Source organism: Lingula anatina, chromosome 5 (assembly GCF_051362555.1).
Source record: "Lingula anatina isolate TDL-2025a chromosome 5, LinAna3.0, whole genome shotgun sequence".
Lineage (NCBI taxonomy): Eukaryota > Metazoa > Brachiopoda > Lingulata > Lingulida > Lingulidae > Lingula > Lingula anatina.
Window position 1 is genome coordinate 14593186 of NC_141771.1, and position 13983 is coordinate 14607168.

Here is a 13983-nt window from a genome sequence, read left to right on the forward strand (position 1 = left end):
TTAGTGTTGCATACATTAATCCCATTTCAAATTTTGGATAAAGAATACTTTCAAAAGATAAATTCAAAGTGAATAAAAGGTTATAAAGGTTTTGCAAAATTGGTTAAGAGTGATTTCCAAGTTAAACCAATGTGCTGCAAATGTGTATTATCTACAAAAAATGTACATATATGAAAATAAAAACGTACTGAAGAAAAAAAAAACTAACCACAACCAATTCATTCCATTTCAAAGTTTGCGAAAATAAGGACAAGTTACAACCAAATGTTTTTCTATCAAAACAGTACTTTATATTATAGTACAGTACTTTTAAGCAAATGACTGCCAAATTGTAAGTATATATATAGTGAAAACAACCAAGAAAACACTTTGAAATGTCAACACTTTACTGCAAACCCTACAGTTATAAACACAATATGCTACTACATAAATACAGAATGTCACATCTATGGCTTTTGTTATTGTGCAAACCCTGAACCACCATTCAAAATCATCAAAATCTATTTCCTGAAACAGTCAGAGATCCAAGCTAAATACTAGGAAATGTGAATATCGATTTGGAAAATTAAATTTAAGTTGGATTTTTTCTTTTTTCAAATTCAGATATGGTATTACGGAGAAGGTGCATTTCCAGGACAGTTTTATGGCAGCATAAGCCATGCTGAAAAAAAATCAACTTTGTTCGTACTAGCTATTGAAATAGCTCCCTCTCCACACATACACATCTCTCACTTTCTGAATCTCCCTCCCTCCCCCCTTCTCCCTCTCTCTCTCCCTCTCTCTCTCTCTCCGGACTCATACTCTTCACTTAAAAAAGATTTATGCCATTTATGCCATGTAGTAATCCCACCTACACACATATTTTGCCTATGCCCCATAAATATTAATCCTAATTAACTTACATTGTACAATTTTTCATCATCCAGCTCTGAGAAGACCGTTCCCTTCACCTGCTGTGGCTTCATGGCGACCCAGTTTAGAGATGGAAGCTTGAACTTTGGGGTTATCTTCTTCTTGATGGGCATGGCTGGAAAACAATAAAAATTTAATTATATAAAGCAAAAAATAAAAATAAAGAGCACTGAACAAGTGCAGAAAAAAAGAACAATAATTATATAAAACATACTATCTATTTAATATTGCAAGACCCAGATTCAGTTGAATCAGTAACTGCTTCTTTTTCTCCTACATAACTGTCTATCTTGCAAATTGCATTAGAATTCTTTGAGTAAATACTGGGCTAGATCTTTTCAACAGGGAAAATTATCAATTTTGCCCAAACTGTATTTTTCACAAGTCATAAATTCTTAAAATCAAGAACAACCCCATTGACTAGTAGCAACAAAATTAAAAAGCAGGCTGCACTATACTTATCGTATATACTGTAACAGTAAAAGAAACACAACTGTTACGCAGAAATACAATTTTTAATGATTCAAAAACCATCTATCTGAAGGATTAATAATTTTTCCACTGAAAAAATAAAGAGTCACACAACTACTCCTACACCTGAATGTTGGCCTTTAGAGGTCAACCGAGGTCTTTGTGAAAACTGTGTATGTTAAAGTTGTGGGCTTGGATAATATTAAATGGGTTTATGGGAGCCACCCCTACTCATTTTGTACAAGGAGGTGCATTCTTTTTATAAATTTTTTTTATAAATAACTTGAATTGGATCATTTGTTGTGGCCTAAGTTTATAAGAAATTGCTCTACCAAATTATTTTAAGCTAGTTATAACTAAACTTGCTGTAAACCACACTGTTTAAAAGTGGTCACACTTACCCGGCATGCCTGGTGCCCCCATCCCTGGGGGAGGAGGGGGTGGCGGGGGTCCTCCACCTGGCCCTGGGGGTGGTGGTGGTGGAGGTGGAGGGGGTGGACCCCCTGGTCCTGGGGGTGGGGGAGGAGGTGGTGGAGGGGGTGCCACTGTAGATTGGGTTGGAGCTCCTGGTACATAAGCTCCACCTGAAATGAAGAAAGTTCATCATTATTTACTTTTCATGTATAGAAAAAATTCAAATATGTTGTGTTGAGTAAATTTTCTAGTAAGGTTTTATTTAGTTACACAGTTATAAACTACCTTATTTCCTTTAGCTGCTGCATTATTTTTTTAGTCTAATAGAGCCCAATAAAAATCATCACGCATAACATTTTGCATATCAAAGCCATACAAAGATTTCTACTAACATCAGATGGAAATCATATTTAAAAATAAGTAAATTTTTGATTTACCTAAAATTGGTAATGAAAAAACTTACACAATATGAATGTAAATTGCAGAAAATAATGAGCTATTCAGAATAATGAGGTAATTAGAATTCCAAGTTGAAATGTCCTTTAACATCTGCCAAAAGTCAAAATTACCTTTGAAACTCTTCCGTAGTTTCTCCAGCTCCTCTTTGTGTTGGTTTAAAAGATTTAATTGCGACTGTGCATCAGACTCTCGTTCTGTCACTGTCCTCTGTAAAGTGCTGATTTGGAGTTCAGCTTCTTTGGTTTTATTCTGTGAAATAAAACAACTTGTGATGGAATATCTCTTGCTGTTTATGTTTTCTTTCTTTTTAACTTATTTCTGGAACTTTTTAAACAATTCTAAAAATATATATATAATTTAAGCTCTATGGGGCAGTATTTATAGAGATAAAAGATAACTGAACACTTTCAGAAGTCCATGATGATTTTCTGTTCCTAATTACAAAGCAAATTTCAGATACAATTCAATTAATAAATAAAATTAAGTGAAGATGCAATAAAAGAAGAACAAAGCAAAATCTGTCTTATGGATTATTTTGGGCAAATAACTCACCTCATTTTCTTTACCATTTATTATATTTCATAAAATTTTATTGGTCCTTATTTTATTTTATTCATTTTTACACCACCACGAACTAAAAGAATCCTTCCTTACCTGTAATTCTTCATTATTAGTTAAAGCATCTGTTAACTGTTTTTCTAACTCCACTGGAAAGACAATTACAGCCAATATGTTACCAATTTTCCCCCACATAGAATTTTACAAAATAACAAAGTACAACAATATATTTTGTTGGGAGGCAAAAACACAAATGCAACATTTCATGAATATCTCTTTTTTTACATATTATTTCAATAGTTTACTTAGGTTTTATAAAAGGATATTCTATATTATATGAAAAAAAAACAACAAAAAACAAATAATAATAATATCAATCATTATTCTACATTCACAATGATTACTGTCTAAGACCATCTTCTTCTAAGACAACCTACCTATTTTCGCCATTGATTCTTCTTCAATCTCTTGCATTTTTTCCACTGTCTATAATTCATGAAATAATAAAATATTCAGTTATTTACAATTATCCATATCTTCTACTGTCAAAAAACTTTTCTGGCCTTCAGTTATTACTTCAAAAACAAACATACAAGATGGAATTGAAAAAGCTTATCTTAAAAATATTTCAAAATCATGACAAAATTTGATCCAGCCCTTTTCTTTTTTTCTCAATTTTGTCTCAGCTATGAAAAATGATTTCTTGAAGTTTTCATGTAAAAATGCACCCGGTGAAATATCTTCAATCACAATAAAAGCACAATCCATCCTCCTTACCCTAGAGAGCTCTTCCTCCATCTCATTGGCATGTTCAATGGCGGCTGCTTTGGCCTCAGAGTCATCAAGTAGCACCGCCACATCTATCATATTGTCCAAGTAAGCACTAACTTGAACTGAAAGCCGGTCACTTTCTGTGAGACGTAATTTCTGAAAGAAGAGGAAAAAGAGATATACTGACCTTATTCTTGTTATGTGATACAGAGTGTACTATAAATAAATGGTAATATCATAAACTGACTGTAATAATAATGGTAATACCATAAACCAAGTATAAAAGTTCTTCATATGATTATATTTAGAATGAAGTCGACTGTGTGAAGCACAGATCTAGATGCACATCCCACCCTCCAGATTATGTGGTGCACTTCATAACCCCATCTTAAATTTGTGTTTGGTGCGGCAACCTTCCAGTAGGATTAAAGTTCAGAAATGACAAGCTAGCATGAATGAAAATTTGAAAATAAAGGTGGCAAAACAAAGGCTAAACAATGTGAAGGCTAAACAATGTGAAGATACTTACTTCTAAGAATGTATCGAGTCCTATGACTGTGAACTCGTACTGTAAATGGACGCGGAAGTTCATGTCTTCTACTGAGTGGACAATAATATTCACAAACTGCATACAAGCTACCTGCAATTCCAAATCCATCATTTGACATAATTAACTTAAAACATACAAGATATTACAGATTTAAATCCATGTAAATGCAAATATTACAAAAATCACAGACATCAAATCTCAACTGAAAATCATGAATTCTACAAATGAAAAAAAAAAAAAAAAAAAAAAAAAGCAACTATTTGTAATTTCTATCACGTTTCAAATGTAAATTCTGAAGGACATACAAGTAAAAAAAAAAAAAAAAAAATGAAATATATTTTTTTTTGCTGTTCTTAACAAACAATGCATAAATGCCATCTTCTACTCCTCACCATAAAATCTACATGGAATTCTTCATAGTTTTGAAAATACTCCATCAGTGTTTCAAACCGGTGTCGCTCGTTACACACCTAAAATTAATTTGAAATCCTTTTAATTAACATTTATTATGTAACTTTTAAATTTCTGATCAAGCATATCCCAACATCACATCTTAATTTTTTTTATATAATAATTTAAATGCTTATTTATGAAATAAAAATCAAAATGTATATTAATATACTACAATTAGTTGCACATGAATGATACAAATGTCTGGATAAATTGAAATTACAATTAGATGTATTTAATTGATTTAATTAAAAAAAAAAACTTACATCTCTAAAATTGTCAAAGGCTGCTAGCACCAATTCATGTCCCCCACTCACTAAACACACTGCTGCTAAAAGTTCTAGTACTAAAGCTTTGGTCCTGGAATTGCACAACAAAAATAAATTAAAAACCTAATTAAATATCAATAATAATAAATTCAATTTCTTTAGTAAATAACTTTGATCAACTTGAATGAGTTCAGGAGTTTTGCATTTTTTTACTTGAGTCCCAGGCAAAGGAAAATGGCCTACTATGTGCCGGCAAAATTTCAACAAAAGAGAAGCTTCTCAAAACATTTCTTTTTTTTTTTATTACTTTCACTTTTTCCAGTTTATAATCCCTTTCAGGCTGACACAATCACACGGCTGATACTGAAACCATACTGAAGTACAGTGAGAGTTCTATAATTCTATTAGGTAACTCCAATACAAAGGAAGATAACCTACCTTAAACTCCTGTGATTGAGACTGAGAGTTATACAGTTGATGGCCTGACTGTGGGCAGTCACCAGGTTAAAACCATACTGAAATACAGCAACAAGTATCACATTAGCTGGTTAAAAGATATTGAAAAAAAATTCAAACATGGATATTTCCATACAATAAACAAATAAATAAAATAAAACTAGAGGATCAGAGAGGCGATACCGCCTCCGAATATTGTACCACCAGCTGGAGCAAGCGCATTCGTATAGACCCCCACATACACAAAATAAGGGACACAGCCCCCAGTCTTGTGCTTGACAAGCTGTAAACATGCAATCAACAAGAATTTTCAATATATGCAAAAAATATATGAAACTAAAAATGGTACAATCAAATTTAAGTTCATTGTAAGGTAGGTGAAAGCTCATTTTCAAGGTCACAGTAAATTGCCAGTATATGACTTCCTATTCAAGTTCAATAGTAACTATGGACCTATCTCTGCCAGGTTTGGAGTTAAAAGAGAAAGAAATTAGCAGAGTTCAGTTCATGATAATAAGTAGATCAAAGGTCAATTTTACGGTCACATTTAGATTGCCAGTATATGACTTCCTATTCAAGTTCAATAGTAACCATGGACCTATCTCTGCCAGTTTTGGGGATAAAAGGGAAGCAAAATTTGCAAAGTTCAGTTCATGGTGAAAAGTAGGTCAAAGGTCAATTTTAAGGTCACATTTAGATTGCCAGTATATGACTTCCTATTCAAGTTCAACAGTAACCATGGACCAATCTGTGCCAGTTTTGGAGATAAAAGGGAAGCAAAATTTGCAAAGTTCAGTTCATGGTGAAAAGTAGGTCAAAGGTCAATTTTAAGGTCACATTTAGATTGCCAGTATATGACTTCCCATTCAACTTCAATAGTAACTATGGACCTATCTCTGCCAGTTTTGGAGATAAAAGGGAAGCAAAATTTGCAAAGTTCAGTTCATGGTGAAAAGTAGGTCAAAGGTCAATTTCAAGGTCACATTTGGATTGCCAGTATATGACTTCCTATTCAAGTTCAATAGTAACCATGGACCTATCTCTGCCAGTTTTGGGGATAAAAGGGAAGCAAAATTTGCAAAGTTCAGTTCATGGTGAAAAGTAGGTCAAAGGTCAATTTTAAGGTCACATTTAGATTGCCAGTATATGACTTCCTATTCAAGTTCAACAGTAACCATGGACCAATCTGTGCCAGTTTTGGAGATAAAAGGGAAGCAAAATTTGCAAAGTTCAGTTCATGGTGAAAAGTAGGTCAAAGGTCAATTTTAAGGTCACATTTAGATTGCCAGTATATGACTTCCCATTCAACTTCAATAGTAACTATGGACCTATCTCTGCCAGTTTTGGAGATAAAAGGGAAGCAAAATTTGCAAAGTTCAGTTCATGGTGAAAAGTAGGTCAAAGGTCAATTTCAAGGTCACATTTGGATTGCCAGTATATGACTTTCTATTCAAGTTCAATAGTAACTATGGACCTATCTCTGCCAGTTTTGGAGATAAAAGGGAAGCAAAATTTGCAAAGTTCAGTTCATGGTGAAAAGTAGGTCAAAGGTCAATTTCAAGGTCACAGTAAGATTGCCACTATATGACTTCCTATTCAACTTCAATAGTAACTATGGACCTATCTCTGCCAGTTTTGGAGATATAAGGGACTAATTGTTATAATTTTGGAGTTACCATAATGTGCCATAAATTTCCTACAGAAAAAAATTAATTAAAATAAAGAAAACATCACTTTGGTCAAAATTCTTAAAATAAGAGGTGCTCTGAAGTTCCAGAAGTTCAAATTTGATGAAATAATGTCATTTTTGACCACAAGTTGTCTGCTTTGCCAAGCCTTATGTATTATTTTTCCAGAGTTCAAAATTTATTATCCATTACCGTACTGCACATTTTGCTTTCACCACCAATATGTACTTTTTGATACAGCGTAACTTGAAAACCGTATGGAATACAAAAAAACGGAGACCACCTCCAGTGTTGGGCTTTACATGCTCTACAAAATGCAAAAAAGAATGGGTCTCTAGCATTAACGGTTCCCAAATTAGAGACAGTTTTCAGTTTAGGTACTTTATGGCCGCTACTCCCGTGAAAATGCACTGATTGACCCCAAATTCACGGAGATGAAAGATGACCCGAAGGGTAACACTTTCCAATAATATCATTGGTAAAGTCTATGTGGTGTCTGAATAACAGGGCAAAAAAAATTTTTTTCGTAAAAAATTTCATTTTTTTGAAAATTTTGGCCCGTTTGACCTTGAAATAAAGGTCAAAGGTCAAATCCAAGGGCATATTTGAAATCTACACATATGACTTTTGGAAAGCTGTCTGTAGAAATTTTTCCCATAACTCCTTCTGTAGGGTAGATAATTGGCATTTAATTTTGCCATTTTTAGACAAGGGTGCATTGCAATGAGTGCCACACCTAGACCCCAATACCGACAAAGCCCAAATTTTACGTGGAACGAGTTGAGATTATAGGTGACCTAAATCCAAGAGATGGGTACAGGGGCCCTTACCGTCTAGGAGGAGAAGCGGTAACGGTGACTTGGCGGCGGAGCCGCAGGAGCCGCAGGAGCCGGCGGAACATACGGGTCGGGACTAAAACCATGGGTACCGCCAGCGCCTACGCTGGTGGTACAATAAAAACTAGAGGATCAGAGAGGCGATACCGCCTCCGGATATTGTACCACCAGCTGGAGTAAGCCCCACCACCACCACCACCACTTGTGCTGTGATTGACAAAATTAACTAATTGCAATAAACCAGTTCTTAAAATATGCCAAAAGAAGGGAAAAACTGCATAACCTTTGTAAAAATTGTTTGATCAACCAGTTTTGGAGACATAAAACTCAGTTCATAGTAAAAAAAATGGTAAAAAATAGGTCAAAGGTCAATTTCACATATTGTCAGTATATGACTTCCCATTCAAGTTCAATTGTAGCAATGGGCATATCTCTGCCAGTTTTGGAGATATAAAGGAACAAAATTTTGCAAAGATAGTTCATGTTGAAAATTAGGTCAAAGGTCAATTCGAAGGTCACAGTAAGATTGCCAGTATATGATTTCCTATTCAAGTTCAATAGTAACTATAGGGACTGAAATGTTGCAAAGTTCAGTTCATAGTAAAAAATAGGTCAAACGTCAATTTCAAGGTCACAGTTAGATTGCAAGTATATGACTTCCTATTCAAATCAGTAGAAACTATAGGCAAAACTCTGTGAGTTTTGGAGGTATAAGGGATTAAAAATGTGTAAAGTTTAGTTCATGGTGAAAAATAGGTCAAAGGTCAATTTCAAGGTCACAGTAAGGTAGCCAGTATATGACTCCTTATTCAAGTTCAATAGTAACTATGCTAATTTTAGATTATTTCACATTTTATTTTCACCCATGAATATTGCAACATTGTACTATTTGATATAGCACAACTCCTAAACCATATCGAAACAAAAAAAAGGATACCACCTTCAGTATAGCGCTTATCAAGTTCTACAAAATTCAAAAAGCCATAGGTCTACATAAGTCATTTCTGGTTTGAGAATTATGGAGAGTTTTCAGTTTTGCCATTAGATTTCCTAATGGCTGTGTCTCCCGTGAAAATGCACTGATTGACCCCAAACTTTTGAAAATGAAATAAGTCCCTAATTGTAACCCCCCACTGTAATATGAGAGCTTAGGTCTGTGTAGTTTCTAAAAACTGGCAGAAACAAATATTTTTTTGCAAAAAAATTCCCATTTTTAGAAAATTTTGGCCCATTTGACCTTGAAATAAAGGTCAAAGGTCAAATCCAAGAGCATATTTGGAATCTTCACATATGACTTTCGGTCAGACTTCTATAGAAATTTTTCCCATAATTCCTTCAGTTTGGGAGATATTTGGCATTGAATTTTCAAAAATTTTGACAAGGGTGCATTTCAACGAGTGCCAAGCCCAGGCCATTGCGCCAATTGAGACAAAAAAACCAGGGGGTTCAAGTTGAGATTATATGTGACCTAAATCCAAGAGATGGGGACACGAGCCCTTGCGGTCTAGGAGGAGAAGCGGTAACGGTGACTTGTATCCGGCGCCAGAACGCGGAGCCGGCGGAGCCGCAGGAGCCGGCGGAGCCGCAGGAGCCGTACGAGACGGGTCGGGACTAAAACCATGAGTACCGCCAGCGTACACGCTGGTGGTACTAATAACTTATTTTAGCCAAAATGCTTGTGAATTGTTTAAAGGACCTAGAGGGTTTTTAAAAAGATTTGGTTTCTGTGGTGAAAATTCGCAAGTTATAGACGGTAGGTAAAGAGTAAAGATTGCATTATATCTAATTTCTCAAACAAGTTGAGGTAATCTAAAATGAGTACTGATACTGCAAATCTAATGAAAACATGGCACTGGAGCTTTAAAAACACATGTGCCGGCAAAATTTCCACAAAAGAACTACTTCCCAAAACACTGCATTTCTTTGTTTTTTTTTCTTATGAATTTTCACTTTTTTTTTCCAGTTTATATTTCCTTTCTGGCTGATACAATCACATGGCTGACTTACAAAGACTGTAAACAAACATCTACTATAACGTTGTAATGTAAAAGCACTTATCAACTTCCCTACACTCAACAGTAATTTCTCCCCAACTTCAATTTTTTTTTCCCTTAAGGCCACACTTTTTTAATTTTATGGATGACATCCTGCGCGCGCACCGATTTTCGTCCGCTCTCCAAAAAAAAAAAAAAAAAAAAATCCCCCCCCCCCCCAAGGAAGTCGGTTGTCGCAAACGTCTCTATTGAATTTGCCGGAAAATGCAATCGGCAATCCTCGGCTAATTTCGCAAGCTCCATACTGTCATTGTCAACTGCGAAGACATCCGAGTAGTTCCGAGTGCGGAAAATGAGCTTTCTTCGCATGCGTATTATCACCACTCGGAAATATGGCAGCTTTGCCGTCAAATTCATCTCTAGCATTAATTTCAAAATACACGACAATTAAAGTCATAAAGAGAACGGGGTCGTCGTTTTGGATTGGTTTGCCATTGATATTGGTCATGGAGATATCACCCTTTTACAATTATACGAAAGGCTGGCCGCGGCCAGCGATCATCGCCCGGAAAATTTCAGTGACATACTGTCCAAAGCAGCACATACCAGGTTTTTTTTTGTAGCGAAAAAAGGGTCGACAAGAGCGTCGTGGTATTTGGTGGACTGAAGGTCGGACAGGCCGCCCGATAGTTGGCTGCTACGTGTGAGTCGAAGTAGACAAAATGGCATCGACCGAAATTACCTTTTTTAGATTTGGTAGTAGGAAACTTAGGCCTATCTTTGCTTCATTTTTTTAAACAATTCTGTGAAGTGTTTACAATGCTTTAATTTTCTGAGAGTACAAATAAAGACACGCTATTATATTTGTTTTATTGATTGCTATACCAACAGAATGCAAGAAATAACCTTAAATAGATTTGGTAATATGCAGCTTATATTCATGACTTTTTACCTTTCTACGAAGGTATATTCATGATTTTTTACCTTTCTATGAAATAGGCCATATTCACAATGCTTTAATATTTTGAGAACATGGATAAAGACATATTGTTAGTTTGATACGTGTTTCTGTGGTAAATTAGTGTTTCCAGCTGTGTACTGAAAACGTAACTTTTCTTAAGCAGGTTTTTTTTTTTTGGACTGTTTTTTTTTTTTTTTCGCCCGCTCACACCGATTTTGGGGTCCCCAGAGGATGTCATCCATAAAAACTAGAGGATCAGAGAGGCGATACCGCCTCCGAATATTGTACCACCAGCTGGAGCAAGCGCATTCGTATAGACCCCCACATACACAAAATAAGGGGTGCAGCCACCAGTCTTGTGCTTGACAAGCTGTAAAAATGCAATCAACAAGAATTTTCAAAATATGCAAAAAATATATATAACTAAAAATGGTGCAATCAAAGTTAAGTTCATTGTAAGGTAGGTCAAAGGTCAATTTCAAGGTCACAGTAAATTGCCAGTATATGACTTCCTATCCAACTTCAATAGTAACTATGGACCTATCTCTGCCAGTTTTGGAGATAAAAGGGAAGCAAAATTTGCAAAGTTCAGTTCATGGTGAAAAGTAGGTCAAAGGTCAATTTCAAGGTCACAGTAAGATTGCCAGTATATGACTTCCTATTCAACTTCAATAGTAACTATGGACCTATCTCTGCCAGTTTTGGAGATAAAAGGGAAGCAAAATTTGCAAAGTTCAGTTCATGGTGAAAAGTAGGTCAAAGGTCAATTTCAAGGTCACATTTAGATTGCCAGTATATGACTTCCTATTCAACTTCAATAGTAACTATGGACCTATCTCTGCCAGTTTTGGAGATAAAAGGGAAGCAAAATTTGCAAAGTTCAGTTCATGGTGAAAAGAAGGTCAAAGGTCAATTTCAAGGTCACAGTAAAATTGCCAGTATATGACTTCCTATGCAAGTTCAATAGTAACTATGGACCTATCTCTGCCAGTTTTGGAGATAAAAGGGAAGCAAATTTTGCAAAGTTCAGTTCAAGGTGAAAAGTAGGTCAAAGGTCAATTTCAAGGTCACAGTAAAATTGCCAGTATATGACTTCCTATTCAAGTTCAATAGTAACTATGGACCTATCTCTGCCAGTTTTGGAGATAAAAGGGAAGCAAAATTTGCAAAGTTCAGTTCATGGTGAAAAGTAGGTCAAAGGTCAATTTCAAGGTCACAGTAAGATTGCCAGTATATGACTTCCTATTCAACTTCAATAGTAACTATGGACCTATCTCTGCCAGTTTTGGAGATAAAAGGGAAGCAAAATTTGCAAAGTTCAGTTCATGGTGAAAAGTAGGTCAAAGGTCAATTTCAAGGTCACATTTAGATTGCCAGTATATGACTTCCTATTCAACTTCAATAGTAACTATGGACCTATCTCTGCCAGTTTTGGAGATAAAAGGGAAGCAAAATTTGCAAAGTTCAGTTCATGGTGAAAAGAAGGTCAAAGGTCAATTTCAAGGTCACAGTAAAATTGCCAGTATATGACTTCCTATGCAAGTTCAATAGTAACTATGGACCTATCTCTGCCAGTTTTGGAGATAAAAGGGAAGCAAATTTTGCAAAGTTCAGTTCAAGGTGAAAAGTAGGTCAAAGGTCAATTTCAAGGTCACAGTAAAATTGCCAGTATATGACTTCCTATTCAAGTTCAATAGTAACTATGGACCTATCTCTGCCAGTTTTGGAGATAAAAGGGAAGCAAAATTTGCAAAGTTCAGTTCATGGTGATAAGTAGGTCAAAGGTCAATTTCAAGGTCACAGTAAGATTGCCAGTATATGACTTCCTATTCAACTTCAATAGTAACTATGGACCTATCTCTGCCAGTTTTGGAGATAAAAGGGAAGCAAAATTTGCAAAGTTCAGTTCATGGTGAAAAGTAGGTCAAAGGTCAATGTCAAGGTCACAGTAAGATTGCCAGTATATGACTTCCTATTCAACTTCAATAGTAACTATGGACCTATCTCTGCCAGTTTTGGAGATATAAGGGACTAAATGTTATAATTTTGGAGTTACCATAATGTGCCATAAATTTCCTACAGAAAAAATTAATTAAAATAAAGAAAAGGTCATTTTGGTCAAAGTTCTTGAAATGGGAGGTTCTCTGAAGTTGCAGAAGTTTAAATTTGATAAAATAATGTCATTTTTGACCACAAGTTGTCTGCTTTGCCAAGCATTATGTTTTATTTTTCCGGAGTTCAAAATTTATTATCCATTACCGTACTGCACATTTTTACGGAAGCCGACTGGTGCCATATGTTGAAAAAAAAAATTATCTCGAAATTTCGAGATAGCATTTTTTTTGTTCAAATTTCAAAATACTATCTCGAAATTTCGAGATAAATTTTTTTGCTCAAATATCAAAATGCTATCTCGAAATTTCGAGATAATTTTTTTTTTGTTCAAATTTCAAAATGCTATCTCGAAATTTCGAGATAAAAATTTTTTTTGTTCAAATTTCAAAATAGTATCTCGAAATTTCGAGATAATTTTTTTTTCTACATATGGCACCAGTCGGCTTCCGTACATTTTCCTTTCACCACCAATATGTACTTTCTGATACAGCGTAACTCGAAAACCGTATGGAATACAAAAAAACCGAGACCACCTCCAGTGTTGGGCTTTACATGCTCTACAAAATGCAAAAAAGAATGGGTCTCTAGCATTAACGGTTCCCGAATTAGAGACAGTTTTCAGTTTCGGTATCTTATGGCCGCTACTCCTGTGAAAATGCACCGATTGACCCCAAATTCACGGAGATGAAAGATGACCTGAAGGGTAACACTTTCCAATAATATTATTGGTTAAGTCTGTGTGGCGTCTGAATAACAGGGCAAAAAAATTTTTTTTCGTAAAAAATTTCATTTTTTTGAAAATTTTGACCCATTTGACCTTGAAGTAAAGGTCAAAGGTCAAATCCAAGGGTATATTTGAAATCTACACATATGACTTTTGGAAAGCCGTCTATAGAAATTTTTCCCGTAACTCCTTCTGTAGGGTAGATAATTAGCATTTAATTTTGCCATTTTTAGACAAGGGTGCATTGCAATGAGTGCCACACCCAGACCCCAATACCGACAAAGCCCAAATTTTACGTGGAACGAGTTGAGATTATAGGTGACCTAAATCCATGAGATGGGTACGGGGGCCCTTA

The 13983-nt window shown here is 35.3% G+C and overlaps 1 protein-coding gene across 2 annotated transcripts in view; it reads right to left on the reverse strand.

Annotated features, from left to right (window-relative positions):
- Nucleotides 1–13983, reverse strand: part of LOC106153143 (formin-like protein 2) — a 53619-nt gene that overhangs the window by 15523 nt on the left and 24113 nt on the right. For both annotated transcript variants that reach the window (XM_087012882.1, XM_087012881.1), the window contains 10 exons: nt 5293–5369; nt 4852–4945; nt 4528–4605; nt 4115–4225; nt 3592–3741; nt 3252–3300; nt 2911–2963; nt 2367–2505; nt 1785–1967; nt 903–1027 (listed from right to left, as the gene is read on the reverse strand). In XM_087012882.1, the coding sequence (XP_086869008.1) occupies nt 903–1027; nt 1785–1967; nt 2367–2505; nt 2911–2963; nt 3252–3300; nt 3592–3741; nt 4115–4225; nt 4528–4605; nt 4852–4945; nt 5293–5369 (1059 nt within the window). The remainder of the gene's footprint in view (nt 1–902; nt 1028–1784; nt 1968–2366; nt 2506–2910; nt 2964–3251; nt 3301–3591; nt 3742–4114; nt 4226–4527; nt 4606–4851; nt 4946–5292; nt 5370–13983) is intronic.